Below are 18,583 nucleotides of genomic sequence, written 5' to 3'. Positions count from 1 at the left end.
ATTACAATTAGCAATCAACAACATGAATACAAAAAAAAAATAACATTAGACATACACAAATACTGTCTAAAACAAGTCTTTGTAGCAGTTAGGCCCTGCCACCACTGTGTTTGGCTGAATTCACAAAACTGTTGTAGTCTGTAGCTTCCCTGTCACTTCTCTGACTCTCCTCTACCAGGTTTTATTTCCTGGCAATTATTAAAACTTTCTGTTACTGCTACTGCTAGACTGGTCATAGTCACCTTGATTTCACAATTTGGCAAAACACTGGCCTCTGCTGCCATAGAAGTACAGCTTCGCCTTCCAAAGTTGCCTCCCTTCATGGGTCTGAAATGTAAAGCTCAATGGTTGTAACTGCCAAAATCACCATAACTTCCACTGCCTCCAAAACTGACTCCATCGTTACCAAGTCCATTGCAGTCGTCCCCATTACCACTATATCCTCCACCACCTCGGTTACTACCAAAGTCACCACAACTATAGACGTTTCCTCCACAACCAAACTTGTCATCACCACCAAAATAACCTCCTCCACAAGCACCACCGAAGTTTTCAGAACCACTGCAAACTCTGTGTGGACAAAGCACTAACCATCTCTTGATTCACTGGAGCTTTCCTTAAGTCACAGTCAGAACTTTTCACAGTATGGTATGGATAATGACCTTTTTTAAAAAAAATATTTATTTACTTATTTGAAAGGCAGAGTTATGGAAAGGCAGAGAGAGAGAGACAGAAAGAGAGAGAGAATAGTCTTCCATCTGCTGGTTCACTCCTCAAATGACTGCAATGGCAAGAGTTACATCGATCTGAAGCCAGGAGCCAGGAGCTTCTTCCAGGTCCCCCATGTAGGTACAGGTGCCCAAGAACCTGGGCCATCTTCCACTGCTTTTCCAGGCCATAGCAGAGAGCTGGATTGGAAGAGGAGCAGCCGGGACTCGAATCAGTGCCCATATGGAATGCCGGCACTGCAGGTGCAGCTTTACCCGCTATGCCACAGTGGCAGCCCCATGGATAACAATCTTAACCACAGAGTCACAGTAGTTAAAGAACACAAAAGCAAAGCCTCTCTTCTTGCCAATGCCTTGGTCAGTCATGATCTCAATCATTTTGGTTTTTCCCATATGGCTCAAAATAATCTCTGAGCTGCTGTTCTCCAGTGAGGTTTGGTAAATTTTTAAAAAATTTATTTTATTTACTTGAAAGGCAGAGTTACAGAGAGAAAGAGAAGCCAGTGAGGAAGGGAGGGAGGAAGGGAAACAGAGTCATCTTCCATTCACTGGTTCACTCCTCAAGTGGCTGTAACATCCAGGGCTGAGCCAGGCCAAAGCCAAGAGCCTGGAACCCCATCCTGGTCTCCCACGTAAGTGGCAGGGGCCCAAGGAGTTGCGCCATTTTCTGCTGCTTTCCCAGGCATATTAGCAGGGAGCTGGATCAGGAGCAGAGCAGGGACTCAAACTAGTACCCATATGAGATATCAGCATTCTAGGTGGTGGCTTAAGCAGTTGTGCCACAGCCCTGGCCTCTCTTCAGTGGGTTCTGTAATATCACTAACATCTGCTTCACAATTAGGTGGGCCTCCTGGTCTTTGAGACTCCTGAGTCAGCCTTCTTATGTTTCATAACTCTTCCATCCACCTTGTGCGGCCTTGCTTTTATGACTGCATCACATCCCTGATGGCCCAGGGGACAAACCCAAAGCCCCTTGAGTGCTGGCTGTTTAAATCTCTCATCACTTCACAGTCCTTGAGTAAACCCCATTATGCAAAATGGTTGCACAGATTCTCCTCAGTTGTTTCAAAGCTCATCTCTCTGAGGAAGAGCTTCTACAGCCATTCGACCTCTTTAGGAGACTGAGTTAATGATTCTCACAATCAAAATACCTAATATACCTGCCATGATAGTTATCTTTTTGTGTGTTATGTAGTGAGAACACGTAAGATCTACTCCCTTAGCAAATTTTAAGTAGAAATTATTATTAACTATATTTAATGTGCTGTATATTAGATATTCCTCTTTTAACTAAACATTTGTACTTTTTATTTGCAGCTCCCCATTTCATGCACCCCCACAGTCCCTGGCAACCACCATCCTCCTCTCTGTTTCTCTGTTTGACTATTATAGATTCCACATATTCAAAGGTACTTTCAGAATTTCATGAAAAAATAGAATTAAAAGATATGTTTATTTGGTGCAAAATATAATAAAGTCCATACATATTCTTTTCATAATATAAATTTTTCATGAACTTTTTGAAGGTGCCCTCATTTGTGATATCATGCATTATTTGTCTATGTATGGCTTATTTCACTTAACAAAATATCCTCCAAGTTCATTCATGTTGTTGCAAATGAAAAAATTTCTTTCTCTCTCTCTTTTTTTTTTTTTTTTTGAGATTTCTTTATTTATTTGAAAGACAGTGTTACAGAGAGGCAGAAGCAGAGAGAGAGAGAGAAGTCTTCTATCTGCTGATTCACTCCCCAGATGGTCGCAATGGCTGCAGCTGTGCCAATCCAAAGCCAGGAGCCAGGAGCCTCTTCCAGGTGTCCCACACAGGTGCAGGGGCCCAAGGACTTGGGCCATCTTCTACTGCTTTTCCAGGCCACAGCAGAGAGCTCGATCAAAAGTGAAGCAGCCAGGACTCGAACTGGCGCCCACATGAGATGCCAGCACTACAGGCACGGCTTTACTCACTATGCCACAGCACCGGTCTCCTTCTCTTTAAATGTTGAATATTCCATTATGTGTGAATGCATGTATTTGTGTGTTTATCATTATTTCTTTATCCACTCATCCACTGAAGGACATTTAAGTTGTTTCTATATCTTGGTTATTTTGAGTAATGCTCTTGGAATGCAGATAAACTTCTTTAAGATAGTGATTTCATTTCCTTTGGATATATACTCAAAAGAGCGATTGCTGGGTTATATGGTCGTTCTATTTTTAGTTTTTGATAAAAGTGCTATACTGTGCCAATTTACATTCTCATCAACAGTGTACAAGCATTTCATTTTTTCCATATTCTTACTTGCTATTTTGTCTTTTTGATATTAGCCATCTAACAGGTTTCAGGTGGTTTTGATTTGCACTTCATTGATGATTAGCGATGTTGAGTATGCCTTTATGTACATGTTAGTCATCTGTAGCTCTTCTTTGAGAAAATGTTCATTGAGGTCCTTTGTGCATTTCTAAACTATGTTATTTGTTTTCTTACTATTGATTTATTTGAGTTTCTTATATATTTTGCATATTAACCCCTATCAGATAAATGGTTTGTAGATAGTTCCTTCCATTCTGTAGGCTGCCTTTTCACACTCTGTTGTTTCCTTTGCTATGCAGAAGCTTTTTAGTTTGATAAATCCTATTTGTCTATTTTGCTTTTTCTTCTTTTAAAGATTTTTTTAATTTGAAAATCCATAGAGAGGAGAGAGGATTGGGGAGTGAGAGATCATCCATCAGCTAGTTCACTCTCCAAAAAGCTGGAATGGCTGAGGCTGGGCCAGGCCAAAGCCAGGAGCCAGGAGCTTCCTGCAGGTCTTCCATTGGGGTGGCAGGAGTCCAAGGACTTGGGCCATCTTCCACCACTTTCCCAGGCACATTAGCAGGGAGCTGGATTGGAAGTGGAGCAGCAGGACTTAAACCCATATGGAATAACAGCACTGCAGGAGGCAGCTTAACCTTCTACACCACATCACTGTCCCAAATTTTTTAAGTTATATTTACTTTTGTTGCCCATGTTTTTAGGTTTATATCCAAAAATTCCTTGCCCATAAGACTACTGTCTTAGTCTGTTCAGGCTGCTACAACAACATACCTTATACTGGTGTACTTCATAAATAATAGAATTTTATTTCTCATGGTTATAGAAGCTAGGATGTCCAAGGAACTAGCAGATCTAGAGTCCAGTGATGGTCTACTCCTGCCTCATACCTGGAACTTCTTGCTGTGTCTTCATTTGGCAGATGAGGCAGAAGCTGGGTCCTCACATAACTGAAGGATCCAAAGGCACTAGGGAGTTCCCTTCAATTCCTTTAATAAGGTCACTAATCCCGTGCATGACGGCAGAACCCTGGTGATATAATCACCTCCTAAATATTTCATACTCTCATATTGTAATTATGTTTTAACATATGAATTTTGGAGGGTGGAGGTCAAGACATTCAGACCATAGTAACTGTCAACTATGCTGCAAAAGATTAGTATTGGACTCAGTCCAGGCTTAAAAAAAAATTACCAGGGCTGGCGCTGTGGCGCAGATTAATCCTCCGCCTGCAGCGCAGGCATCCCATATGGGTGCCGGTTCTAGTCCCGGATGCCTCTCTTCCAATTCAGCTCTCTGCTATGGCCCAGGAGAGTAGTAGAAGATGGCCCAAGTGCTTGGCCCCCTGTACCCACGTGGGAGACGGGGCTTCGGATAGGCGCAGCGCCAGCTGTAGTGGCCATTTGGGGAGTGAACCAATGGAAGAAGACCTTTCTCTCTGTCTCTCTCACTGTCTGTAACTCTACCTGTCAAATAAATTAAAAAAAAAAAAATAAGAACAACTTCCTGCATAGAAGTTTCCGCAAGAGGCTACATTACACATTTTTTTTTCCTGAATTAGTACCACAACTCAAACATTTCCCAAAAATGTTCAATGAAATTTTTGAATAAAAAACAAATTCTAAAGGCTTCCTGGTTCTAGTTCCAACAAAGATGATAAATTAGTTTGAGCAGTGGGCCCCTTCCTAGAGGAAACAGAAAAAGAAGCAGAGAAAACTACAGAAACTGTCTGGAGTAAGAGGGGCTGTTTTGAATCGGAGTGTCTGAGCCTAGAGTGGTTTTGGTCCAGGGTAGAAGGCAGCCTGGGGAGGGCTGCTGAGGAGGCAGGGATCAAAGCTGGTTGAGGAGACACAGGAATTCTGTCCTTTTTTTCTTATCCTATCCTCCACCCAACTATACTGGGACAACTGGGCCATATCCACCCAACAGGCACTTCTCACTACTGGTCCAGAAAGCCCAGAAAATACATCAGGGTGGCAATGAAAGCCCTGTGCTGTAAGAAGCAGAAAACAGGTACTATCCAATGGATCAACAGACAGTCTCTACCCAACCTCTACTTTTCCAGTCCCCCAGGGCTAAAGAATCTGCTTTCCAGCAAAAGATTCCTCTTTATGTTTCTTCTCCCTTTATTCAAAAGGGTTTGGATGTCATTTCAGGGGTTGCTTTGTGGGTAACAGTGGTTTTCTGGTGCCAGGGGCTTTCTATTCTATAGCTTAGCTACACTCCCAATTCCCTGAGCTCACTGGAGCTGACCAGACTGGATCCCATACGTATTAACAGAAAGAAAATCTGATGCCACCAGGGAAAAGTGAAAAATAATAATAAGATATCTGAAGAACACAGACTTCATCAGTGAAATATAATGGAATATAGATTCCTACAGAAAAGGAAACACCAGAACAGATGGACAAAGAATTTAAATTTAGCTAGTAAAGAGAAGAAAAGTAGAGAAGATAGTAGCTATGTAAAATAATGACAAAATAAAAAAGAAATGAATGAAAAATATTAAGCTGGAAAAATATGGCAGTTGAAGTAAGGTTACAAATGGTAAACAGCCAAGTGGACACACTTGAATAAATGAGCAATATTGAGGACTTTTCTAAGAAGAAAGAAAGGACAAAAACCCAGAAAATATAAAACTTGAGACTAAAAATAAAGAGATAAAGAGGAAGATTATTTGAAATTACAATGAAGATCATTTTCTAAGAATTAAAAAAAAGATAAAGGACTTTAGATTTAAAAGACAATAGTATTACCAAAACGAGAGAGAAAAAAAAAGCCCACAGTTAAACACAATTGTGAAGAAATAAGACTATCAAAACCACAGAGAAAATCTGAAAGCTTTCAGCAAGACAGAGAAAATAATATACATAGGAACCAGTCAGAATGTCATCAAACTTTTTTCAGTAGCAATAATGAATGTAAGAAGATAACCAAGCATATGAAATATTAAGTTAAAACATACAAAATCTCTAATAGGTGTTCTGATAGGGTAAAAGTATTAAAGGCAAAGAACTTAGAACCTGGAATTTTATATGTAACCAAACTAACATCCAAAGGAAGATAGGAAATAGATTCATAATAACCCAAAAGTCACATGTTCAGAGTAATACTATTCAAAGTAGCCTGTCCTCAACAGTTTATTGTTATTATTATTATTATTTTATTTGACAGGTAGAGATAGAGACAGTAAGAGAGAGAGAGAGAGAGAGAGAGAAAGGTCTTCCTTCTGCTGGTTCACTCCCCACATGGCCGCTATGGCCAGCACTGTGCCGATCCGAAGCCAGGAACCAGGTGCTTCTTTCTGCTCTCCCACACGGGTGCAGGAGCCCAAGGACTTGGGTCATCCTTCACTGCCCTCCCGGGCCACAGCAGAGAGCTGGACTGGAAAAGGAACAACTGGGACTAGAACCCAGCACCCAAATGGGATGCTGGCATCACAGGCAGAGGATTAACCAAGTGAGCCACGGCGTCGGCCCCCAGTTTATTATTTGTTTGCAACAGGAAATTTGTGCTAGAATGTACTCCAACAAATAAACATAATATGTCCTTCATTCAGAAAGTCTTGCTACAAATAAAACTTAGTTGAGCTGAATGCCTGCTTTATAACAAAGGTGATTTACATTCTGGAGTAGCTCATCTCCTTTCTCTGGAAACCACTAAGTTTGTGGACCTTAGTTTGCAGACCATATATTGAGTAGCACTAATCTACTATCAACTGAGCAGGATGGAGGACAGTTAAGGAAAGCATTCTGGAGGCAGAATCAAAGGATGAATATTTTCTAAGTGCTTGTTTTATCAAGGATAAGACTTAAGTATCAATTTTTTAAATGGCAAGGAAGGATAAAAAAGCATAGAAAAAGTGGCATAAAATAATTAAGATTATAGAAACATAACTATTATTATAATTAATTATTACAAATTTAACTAATGGCCTTATTCTATTTATAAGCTTTTTTTAAAATTAAGGCATAGTCTGTCTATAAGGGAAACATTAATAATATAAGAAAACACAAAAGAAGAAAAATCAGAAAAAGACTTCCAAGTTAAGTACTGGTCAAAATAAACTTGATAAATACACATATTTATTATGCCTTAAGAAAAAGATATTAGAAATGGTGAAAGTCTCCGCATGATGATAAAACTTCCAATTTACCAAGGAGATAAAAGTGATTTAAAATATATGCAGGGTCTTCAAAAGGTTCATGAAAAATGCGTATTATGAAAAATACCTATGCATGGATTCCAAAATTTTGCAGCAAAATAAACTCATCCAAATTTGTTATAGCATACCTGAAAAGATTTAGCCTGAGGCACTAAGAAGGCTAAGTCATCACTTTCAAAAGGATTGCTTAGCTAAGCAATATGAATTCTGCTGTAACTGATGTAAGAACAACCACCAAATTTATAGAAAAGCCTGGGTGGAAGAACAGTGAAATCACTGATGCTTTATGAAAGTTTATGGAGACAATGCTCCAAAGAAATCAGCAGTTTACAAAATACATAACTTGTTTTAATAAGGGACAAGATGATAGTAAAGATGACAAAAGCAAAGGTCATGGCAACAATTTTTTGGGCTGCTCAAGGCATTTTGCCCACTGGCTTTCGGAGGGCCAAAGTATAACATCTGCTGTTTTAAGAAAATAAGCTAGAGCTTTAGCAGAAAAATGCCCAGAAAATTTTCACCAGAGAGTTCTTCTCCATCATGATAATACTCTCTCATCAAACATGGATAATTTTGTGAGAATTTCATTGGTAAATAATTAGGCCTCAAACTTAAAGTCCTGATTTGACTTCTTCTGATGTTTTTTTTGCTTAAAAAGATCTTCACTGGGCACCCACTTTTCTTCAGTTAATAATATAAAAAAAAAGACTGAGTTGACATGGCTAAATTCCTAGGACCCTGAGTACTTTAAGGATGTATTAAAAAGCTGATATCATCACTTATAAAAGTAACAGAGCTTATGTTGGCAAGCAAAGCTTATATTATTTTTATCTTTAATTTCATTTTCTAAGAATTTTTCTAAGTCTTCTCATCTATGTACCTAATAAAATTACCTCAATACATACAAAAAGTACAAAAAGAAAAAAGCAATAAAATAACAGGAAGAAAGTATACCACAGAGGAAGACTTCACTTCATCTCCCTTGATTATTGATAATTGACAAAAAATTGTGGAGTACAGACAATCTAAAAAATACAAGCAATAAGCTTGATCTGATGCTTAAAGAGTTCTGTATCTAACAACTAGAGAAAGTATGCATTTCTTACATACTGTACATTAGCAACACCTTAAAAACTTTAATGAAGGGCCAGTATGGCAGTGTAGTGGGCAAAGTTGTCGTCACCTGTAATGCAGGCATCACATACAACTGCCAGTTCACATCCCGGATGCTCCACTTCTGATCCACCTGCCTCCCTGCTAGATCCCTAGGAAAGCAGCTGAAGATGGCCCAAGTGATTGGGCCCCTGCCACCCATGCGGGACATGTAGATGAAGCGCCTGGCTCCTCACTTCAGCCTGGCTCAGCTCTGACCATTGTGGTCAACTGTGGAGTGAACCAGCAAATGAGATGATCTCTCTCTCTCTCTCTTTCTCTCTCTCTCTAACTTTTTCAAATAAATAAAAATTTTAGAAAACTTTAATGAATTAAAAAAAGACTCTGCCTATACTGTAACTAAGTCAGATGTTAACTTTAAAAATAACAGAAATTCTCTATATATTTGAATATTAAAATAGATGCCAACGAACTCATGAATTAAAGAAGAAATCATAAAAAATCTAAAACAATCTGAATTATAATGAAAAAATACTTCAGCAAAACTAGAATGATACTTTGAGGGAAATTTACCACCTTCACAATTATATAAAAGGAAAGCTCTAGCTGGGATTCCTGCATCCCATATAAGAGTCCTGGCTCTGCTCTTGATTCCAGTCTCCTACTAATATGTGCACCCTGAGAGGTAGTAGGTGATTACTCAAGTACTTGGGTCCCTGCCTCTACATGGGAGACTTGGATAGAATTCTCTTCTGTGGCTTCAGCTTGGCCCAGTCACAGATGTTTTCAGCATCTGAAGAGTGAACTGATGGGTTGGAGCTCTTGTTCTCCTTCTGCCTCTTAAATAAATAAAATTTTTCAAAATAGGCAAGAAGAAAGAAGAAAGCTTCCATATTAATAACCTAAATATACACCTCCAGATAGATTAAGATAGAAGAAGATCGTAGGAGCAGGTGTTGGGGTGCAGCAGGTTAAGCTATCAGGGGGATGTCCACAAAACATATCAAAGTACCTGGGACTGCATTCTACCTCTATTTCCAATCCAGTTTCCTACTGATGTGGGGGAGGCAACAGAAAATGGCCTAAGTCCTTGGATTCCTGCCACCCACATCCTGGATTCTGGATTCAGCCTGACCCAACCCTGGCTGTGGTAGGCATCTGGATAGAGAACCAACAGATGAAAAATGTCCCCTGTTTCTCCCTCTGTCACTCTACCTTTTGAATAAATAAATAAATCTCTTAAAATATTTTAAAGATGTCATTCCTCTTCAACTATATACAATTTCAACCAAAATCCCAACAAATTTTTTTCACAAAACTTAATAGATGATTCTAAGACAAATGGAAGAGTGGAAGGCCAAGAATAGCCAGGTTACATCACAGAACAGGGAGGGGAAGCTTGTATTATCTATATCAGTATTTATGAAAGTATAGGGCCAGTGCCGCGGCTCACTAGACTAATCCCCCGCCTTGCGACGCCGGCATACCAGGTTCTAGTCCCGGTCAGGGCACCGGATTCTGTCCCAGTTGCCCCTCTTCCAGGCCAGCTCTCTGCTGTAGCCAGGGAGTGCAGTGGAGGATGGCCCAAGTACTTGGGCCCTGCACCCCATGGGAGACCAGGAGAAGCACCTGGCTCCTGCCATCGGATCAGCGCGGTGCGCTGGCCTGGCCGCAGCGCGCCAGCCACAGCGGCCATTGGAGGGTGAACCAACGGCAAAGGAAGACCTTTCTCTCTCTCTCTCTCACTGTCCACTCTGCCTGTCCAAAAAAAAAAAAAAAAAAAAGTATAGGAATTAAGACAGCATGGAAGTGGTACAAAGATATACCATTTTACCAGTAGAATAAAATACACAAACCAGGGGCCAGAGTTGTGGCACAGTGGCTAAGGCCACTGCCTTTAATGCCAACATCCCATAAGGGCACTGGTTCGTGTCCCAGCTGCTCCACTTCCAATCCAACTCCCTGTCAGTGATCTGGGAAAGCAGCAGAAAATGGCCCAAGTGCTTGGAACCCTGCCACCCATGTGGGAGACCTGAAAGAAGCTCCTGGCTCCTGGCTTTAGCGTGGCCCAGCTCTGGCCTTTGGGGTCATCCAGGGAGTGAACCAGTGGATGTAAGATCTCTCTTTAACTCTTTCAAATAAATAAGTAAATATTATATATATATATATATATAGAGAGAGAGAGAGAGAGAGAGAGTCCGTCCAGAATTAGGCCCATGGTATTATGAACTTAATTGACAGAGTTAGCATTCCAGATTAAAATTAAAAAAAAAAAGGACTAATCAATTAAAAAATGGTTACTGGAAGCAAGAAGTTGGCCTAGTGGTTAAGATACCTATGTCCTTCATCAAAGTACCTAGTCCTGGTGCCAGCTCTTAACTCCAGCTTCTTGCTAATGCAAATCCTGGGAGGCAGCAGTGATAGCTCAAGTAATCAGGTTCCTATCTACCCATTTGGAAGACCAATTAGTAATCCCAGCTCTCACCTTTGGTCCTAGCCCAGCCTCAACCACTGCAGGTATCTAAAGGTGAACTGGTAAATGGGAGCACACACTATAGATATGTCTTTCTCTCCCTCCCTTTCTCTCTTTCTCTCTCTCTACCCCCTGCCAAATAAATTTTAAAATGGTTACTATTCTAGTAAAACCAACAATTAAAAAGAAAAAGGTTAAACTGAATCCCTATCTCATACCACATACTAAAAAAAAAAAAATCTATTCCAAATGGATTGAAGATTTAAATGTCAAGACAAAACTTTAGGGCTGGTGCTGTTGCACAGAAGGTTAAAGCTTCAGACTGCAGTGCCAGCATCCCATATTCTTGTCCTGCTCCCTGGTAATGTGCCTGGGAAAGCAGTGGAGAATGGCCCAAGTCCTTGGGCCCTGCATCCATGTGGGAGACCAAAAAGAAGCTCCTGGCTACTAGCTTTGGCCTGGCCCAGTCCCAGTGATTGCAGCCATTTGGGGAGTAAACCAGCAGATGGAAGACCTCTCTCTGTCTCTACCTCTCCCTGTAACTCTACCTTTCAAATAAATAAAATAAGTCTTAAAAATGAAACAAACTTTAGAGCAGTGGAAAACTTAACAGAATTATTTTAGATCTAGGAAAAACTTAAAAAATAAGATACAAAAAAGCACTGTCATAAAAAGGACTAATTAGTCTGGACTTTTGTTTATCTAAAGCTAAGCAGACATTCACAATATAAATGGTCAACAAAGAATTAATCTGAAGACTAAATAAACTATATAAATAAAAAAGTTACTAAAAACCCAATAAATACTTGAAGAGCATTTCAACATCATCAGTGAGCAAACTAAAACCACAAGAGTAGTATTTTATAGGCATCTGAGTAGGTTAATCTATAGGATCTCTCCCATTTTGATAGCAGGAGTATAAGTTGATATGATCACTATGGAAATCAGTTTGGTACTACAATCTAAAGATGTGTTACATTTTCATACCCTGTTAACACAGCATTTTCATTCCTAGAGTATACCTAACTCTTGCACATCTATGACAATACAAAAACATTCATAGTTCACTATGCAGGATGGCAAATCTTAGAAACTCAAACAGCCATCAGTGATTGAATGAATGGACTATGGCATATTCACAGATTAAAATATTATGCAGTCAAAATATTAATCTAGATTTTATGTTGTAGACCAGTATCAAATAATATGGATAACTTGTAGCAATATACTAAGTAAAAAGGTAAATTCCAAAAGACTACAAACAGACTGATATCATTTTAATAAGGCTTAAGAAAACTAAAAATTTTAAATATGCTTTTTGGAAATCCATTTATATAAAACTACATATGAAAGAAAGCAAAATGTTGATGAATACAGCAATCAAAATAATTACCTTGGATTAGGAGGGACAAACAGATGAGTTAGTAGGATTACTTTAAGTTAAATAGTGGTGCTTTAACTTTTTTTTACTTAATTTTTTATTTATTTTTCATCTACTTGAAAGGCAAAGTGATAGAGACAGAGATAGCTTCTCTCTGCTGGTCCACTCTTCAAATGTTCACAACAGCCAGGACTAGGCCAGGTCAAAGAGAGGGCCAGTAACTCCATCCAGGTCTTCCCAGTGGTTGGCAGGGACCCAAACACTTGAGCCATTATCTGCTGCCTCCCAGGATACGTTAGTAGAAAGTGAGATTGGAAGTAGAGTAGCTGGGACTTGAACCAGCACTCTGATATGGGATGTGGGTGTACCAAGCAGTGGTTTAATCTGCTGCACTACAATGCCCATCCCTAATAACATGATGATAGAAAGGTACTAGATTTTGCTTTGATTATGGGTTCACACTTAACTACATAAAAATAAGCTGCTTGATAACTAATAACAAGAATAAGTCATACATCAAAGATAATGATTAATCCAATTTTGCACACCTAAGGTCTTTTAAAAAACTATTTTTAAAGCACTTTCCAAATACACAAAATTTGCAATCTAATATTATCAAACTGTGCAGACTCTAAAAGAAGGATCAATACACTCATTACAATCTCAGTTTATTTTTTATGTTATCAGAGTACAGCTGAATCAATATACTTATTCATTTGATGACAAGAACTTCATGTATATTTTAAACAAAATTAAACATCTTTTGGTATTCTCTTAGTAAATTTTTTTAAAAAGTCTTAAAATTTTGGCCGGCGCCGTGGCTCAATAGGCTAATCCTCCACCTTGCGGCGCCGGCGCACCGGGTTCTAGTCCCGGTCGGGGCGCCGGATTCTGTCCCGGTTGCCCCTCTTCCAGGCCAGCTCTCTGCTATGGCCAGGGAGTGCAGTGGAGGATGGCCCAGGTGCTTGGGCCCTGCACCCCATGGGAGACCAGGAAAAGCACCTGGCTCCTGGCTCCTGCCAGGATCAGCGCGGTGCGCCGGCTGCAGCGGCGGCCATTGGAGGGTGAACCAACGGCAAAAAGGAAGACCTTTCTCTCTCTGTCTCTCTCTCTCACTGTCCACTCTGCCTGTCAAAAAAAAAAAAAAAAAAAAAAAAAAGTCTTAAAATTTTAACAAGATCTTTTAGAAAAGGTCTAACTTAATAATTTACAATATATATTACTATTAAACTATACTTTAAAAATTATCTTTGGGGTCAACATTGTGGTGTACTGGATTAAGCTACAGTCTGCAATGCCAGCATCCCATGTGAGTACCAATTTGAGTCTCAGCTGCTCCACTTCTTATCCAGCTCCTTCCTAATGTGCTTGAGGAAGCAGCAGAAGATGGCTCAAGTCTCTAGGCCCCTGAACCTATGTGGGAGACCAAGACAGAATAAAGGACTCCTGGCTTCAGGCTGGCCCAGTCCCGGCCATTGTGGCCACTTGGAGAAAAAATCAGTAATGGAAGATATCTCTCTATCTCTCCTCCTCTCTCTCTGTAACTCTGCCTTTCAAATAAATAAATAAATCTTTAAGAATAAAAAATAAGTAAAAATTAAATTTAATATAAAGAATTTGTAGAGCTACATGTAACAGAGATACTAAGCAAAACTGAATCACCAACATGATCAGGTCAACTTACCTTTGCTATACACTGAAGAACATTCTTTCCTACTCAGCTTAAGATAAATTCTGCTTTTTGATTCACTGTAAAACTCAGGATTTACAGTAAACTTCTTTAGTTTCCCATGCTTTCTCTGAAAATCAAATCCTTTTCTGAAGAAAGAATAAAAATGAATATGAATATTAAGATAAAGATTTTTTAAAAATCTTTAAAATACAGTATGAAAACAAAAGGACCAGGGTTGTTTGTGTTTATATACTTTCATACACACATACAAAATATATTCTGTCAAAGGAAGAAAATAACAACCTTCACAGAACTGTCATCAATTTTAAGAGAGCCAGGAAAAGTATCAAAAAGATATAACATCTCAGTTTCTGTAACTGTAAAAAGGGAATAGTAGCTTATTCTCATTATCTCCATTTCTTACAGATTACTGTGATTATTTATTTGTTTTTGAAATATTTTATTTATTAGTGGAAAGACAGAGTTAGAGAAAGAAAGGGGAAGGCAAAGAGATCTTCTACCCACTTGCTCACTCCCCACAATGGCCAGGGCTGAGTCAGCCCAAAGCCAGGAACTTCATCTGGGTTTTGGGTGCAGGACTCAAGCCATCTTCTGCTGCTTTCCCAGGCACATTAGCTGAGGACTAGACCAGAAGCAAAGCCACTGTGACTTGAACTAGTGTTCATATGGGATGCCAGCTTTGCAGATGGCACCTTAAGCTGCTGTGCTACAACACCAGCCCTCATTTTGATGATTTAATGAAATAGATTATGGGGCCAGTGCTGTGGGGCAGTGGGTTAGAGCTTGGGCCTACAGCGCCACCATCCCATATGGGCTACTCCACTTCTGATCCAGCTCCCTGATAATGTACCTGCAAAAGCAGTGGATGGCCCAACGTCCTTGGGCCCCTGAATCCACATGGGAGACCCAGAAGAAGCTCCTGGCTCCTGGCTCCTGGCTTTGGATTGGGTCAGCTCTCTGGCTGTTGTGGTCATTTTGGGAGTGAACCATGGGATGGAAGACCTCTCTGTCTCTACCTCTCTCTGTAAACTCTGTCTTTCTAATAATAAAATAAATCTTAAAAAATAAAAAAGGAAGAAAAAGAACCTGGTAAGCACTTAGAAGACAGCATGGTATAAGTAACATCTCAATAATTTTTAATTAAATTATCATGTGAATGATCACTACATTTAGTTTTTGAGTAATCTCACCTTTATAAGACATATTTTTAAAAAGAAAATTCTATCATTTTATAAACTATGAAGTTCAGGTTTGTGAATGATCACTTACCTATTATCCTGTACTGCTAAAAATTATTCCTGAAGTTTGTTTGACAGGGTTTCCATTAGGATTGTGAATAACCTAGACTATACATAAAAATGGTTGCAAAAGTAGTATCCTGGTATTGCTAACACTGCTGGACATTTAGAGGGTGCCAAAATAACTTGAAAGACACATTTTACAGTTATAGAAACTGAAGGACTCTTTTAGATGATTTTCCTATCTAAATCTCTTCTAAAACTGATTATGACAGTTGCTATTCTGATGTAATTACAATTATTTGGTAACATCAAACCTACCTCACCAAAAGTTGACATTCCTCATACAGTGGTATCTTTTGACTTCTTAAGTATAAGCCAATACTCTTCATATCACTTAAAACCAAGCCAGATTGAGATTCTTTCTGTGATGAAAATCCTGGAGTCTCTTCCTCAAGCCACTTGAAAAATTTACACTGATTAGCTTTGGGTCCATCACATGTATAAAAGAGTCGACCCTAAGAGAAAAGATAGTAAAACCTAATAAGAAAAATATTTTTGCTTTTCTACTATTTTTGTGTTTTATTTGTCAAGGCTCCTATAAAAATTGTTTGGCAGTAAAGTACTCTAGTAAATTGTCACTATATTATATTATTCTAAGAATAAAAAAGTATTTGAATTTTTTTTAACTTTTATTTAATGAATATAAATTTCCAAAGTACAGCTTATGGATTACAATGGCTTCCCCCCCATAACTTCCCTCCCACCCGCAACCCTCCCCTTTCCCGCTCCCTCCCCCCTTCTATTCACATCAAGATTCATTTTCAATTCTCTTTATATACAGAAGATCAGTTTAGCATGTATTAAGTAAAGATTTCAACAGTTTGCACCCACATAGAAACACAAAGTGAAAAAATACTGTTTCAGTACTAGTTACAGCATTAAATCACAATGTACAGCACATTAAGGACAGAGATCCTACATGAGGAGTAAGTGCACAGTGACTCCTGTTGTTGACTTAACAAATTGACACTCTTGTTTATGGCATCAGTAATCACCCTAGGCTCTCGTCATGAGCTGCCAAGGCTATGGAACCCTTTTGAGTTCACCGACTCTGATCATATCTAGACAAGGTCGTAGTCAGAGTGGAAGTTCTCTCGTCCCTTCAGAGAAAGGTACCTCCTTCTTTGATGACCTGTTCTTTTCACTGGGATCTCACTCACGGAGATCTTTCATTTAGGTTTTTTTTTTTTTTTTTTTGCCAGAGTGTTTTGGCTTTCCATGCCTGTAATACTCTCATGGGCTTTTCAGCCAGATCCGCGTCAAGGTGGCATGTACCAATGCCATCTCACTAGTCCTGGTGATCAATTTCTGTTCACAATTGATCATAATGATAGGACTAAGAGCCAAAGGGAGCACATAAATAAGACTAGTGTCTGCAAATATTAGCTGATAGAATAAAAAAGGGAGAGAACGATCCAACATGGGAAGTGAGATACACAGCAGACCCATAGAATGGCAGATGTCCTAAACAGCACTCTGGCCTCAGAATCAGCCCGTAAGTATTTGAACATTAACAATAAATTTAAGATTTATTGTTTTTATGATGCAAAATGTTCACTATAGACAATTCAAGCTACTCTGACACAACTATAAGCAGTATCTTATGCATTTCCTTTTATTCTTTTCTCTCACATAACATATACAAATACATACACACACAAGAATACATAAATATATATTTTTTAAAAAACTCAGATAATAATACATTTCCTACTCTGTAACCAGCCCTTTTCTCTAACAACATAATATGAGCATGAAATCATATCATTGAATGATCTTAAAAAGAAAGCAGACTTCAGTCACTATATAACATTTAATTATATGGTTATACTATTTTTATTAATTCCTGCTTTAGACAAATTTTATTTATTTATTTTATCTCTAACTGATATATAAAAGTTATTCATGTGGTACCACATGTTTCTACACATGTATACAGTGTGGAATATCCAGTCAAGGTATACATATCTGTCTCCTCAAACATCTAACATTTCTTCCTGATGAAAACATCCTTCCTTTTAAGTTTTCTACTTTAAGAGAGAAATATATAGCACATTAACATTATCTATGGTCCTCTTACTGTGCCACAGAACACCAGAAGTTCTGATTACTATCTAACTATAATTTGATTAATCAACACTTTCCTATTCCTCCCTCAACTCCATTTTACCCAACATTTAAATTTGAATCCAAAGTTTACACCCTCAACTATTGATGAAATACAATATACAGACAGAAGAGGAAAATTGTATTACTAAGCACAGTCTTACAAATAAGTAAAAGTCATCTGTCAATCTGATTTCCTCCTAAATATATTACTAGCAATATAAGTTTAGTATTTTTTTTTTTTCCCAGCACCATTTATTGAATAGACTGTCCTTACTCCAGGAATTGGTTTTGGATCCTTGATCAAATACAGGTTTGCTGTAGATGTTTGGATTGATTTCTGTTGTTTCTATTCTGTTCCATTGGTCTATCCATCTGTTTCTGTACCAGTACCATGCTGTTTTGATAACAACTGCCCTGTAGTATGTCCTGAAATCTGGTATTGTGATGCCTCTGGCTTTTTGTTGTACAAGATAGCTTTAGCTATTTGAGGTCTCCTGTGTCTAGTATATTTTTTTTATCCCCCTAGCCTTACCTGTTACTATTACTAAGGATTACTTAGCAGTCTGGTTTCAACCTTTCTTTCTTTCTTTCTTTCTTTCTTTTTTTTTTTTTTAACCAGGCAGAGTTAGACAGTGAGAGAGACAGAGAAAGAGTTGAAGGTTGATTTTTTTTTAAATTTTCTTTATTTAAGAAATAGAGACAGAAGACACAGAGAGAGATCCTACCCACTGGTTGACATCCCAAATATCTGCAAAGGCCAGGGCTAGGCCAGGCCTAAGCCAGAAGCTGGAATTCCATCCAGGAGCAGGGATCCAACTAGTTGAGCCATCATCTGCTGCCTCCTAGGGTACCATATTAGCATTAGCAGGAAGCTAGAGTTAGGAATGAAGCTGGGACTTGAACCTAGAGACTCTAAAAGGAACCAAGCTGGCTGTTTAACCACTAGGGCAAATGCCTGCCCTTTGAAGATTGATTTTTTAATCATATTTTTGCATCCTAGAACACGGATTATTCTTTTCATAATAGTATGTTGAGAATTTACTACATGTTAATTATTAATGCATCAAATAGAAGGCTCTTAAACAGCACTCACTCTTCAAGTTTGTCATAAAGCAATAGGTACGTAAACTTTTTATAAGACAAATACTTCGTAAGGTGGAGGGAAGGAAGTAGGAACTATACCTTATTTGGACCTTCCTTTTTAACCATAACAAGTTTTGCAGGTTGATTATGATGGCAGGATGGGTACATTATTTTCCAAGTTTTTCAGTTTCTCTCCATTTGATGATGTATAAAATGATATGTTAACTTT

General features: G+C 38.7%; 1 protein-coding gene across 1 annotated transcript in view; it reads right to left on the bottom strand.

Moving 5' to 3' along the window:
• The window catches only part of ZGRF1 (zinc finger GRF-type containing 1), a 107,065-nt gene that overhangs the window by 41,538 nt on the left and 46,944 nt on the right, over positions 1-18,583 (bottom strand). Inside the window, 4 exon segments of the mRNA XM_070047739.1 lie at positions 13,853-13,986; positions 15,421-15,617; positions 18,454-18,516; positions 18,518-18,579. Coding sequence (XP_069903840.1) covers positions 13,853-13,986; positions 15,421-15,617; positions 18,454-18,516; positions 18,518-18,579 — 456 coding nt within the window.

This window comes from Oryctolagus cuniculus, chromosome 8, assembly GCF_964237555.1.
Source record: "Oryctolagus cuniculus chromosome 8, mOryCun1.1, whole genome shotgun sequence".
Lineage (NCBI taxonomy): Eukaryota > Metazoa > Chordata > Mammalia > Lagomorpha > Leporidae > Oryctolagus > Oryctolagus cuniculus.
The sequence above is the reverse complement of the archived record's forward strand: the minus strand, read 5'-3'. Positions and strand labels throughout refer to the sequence as shown.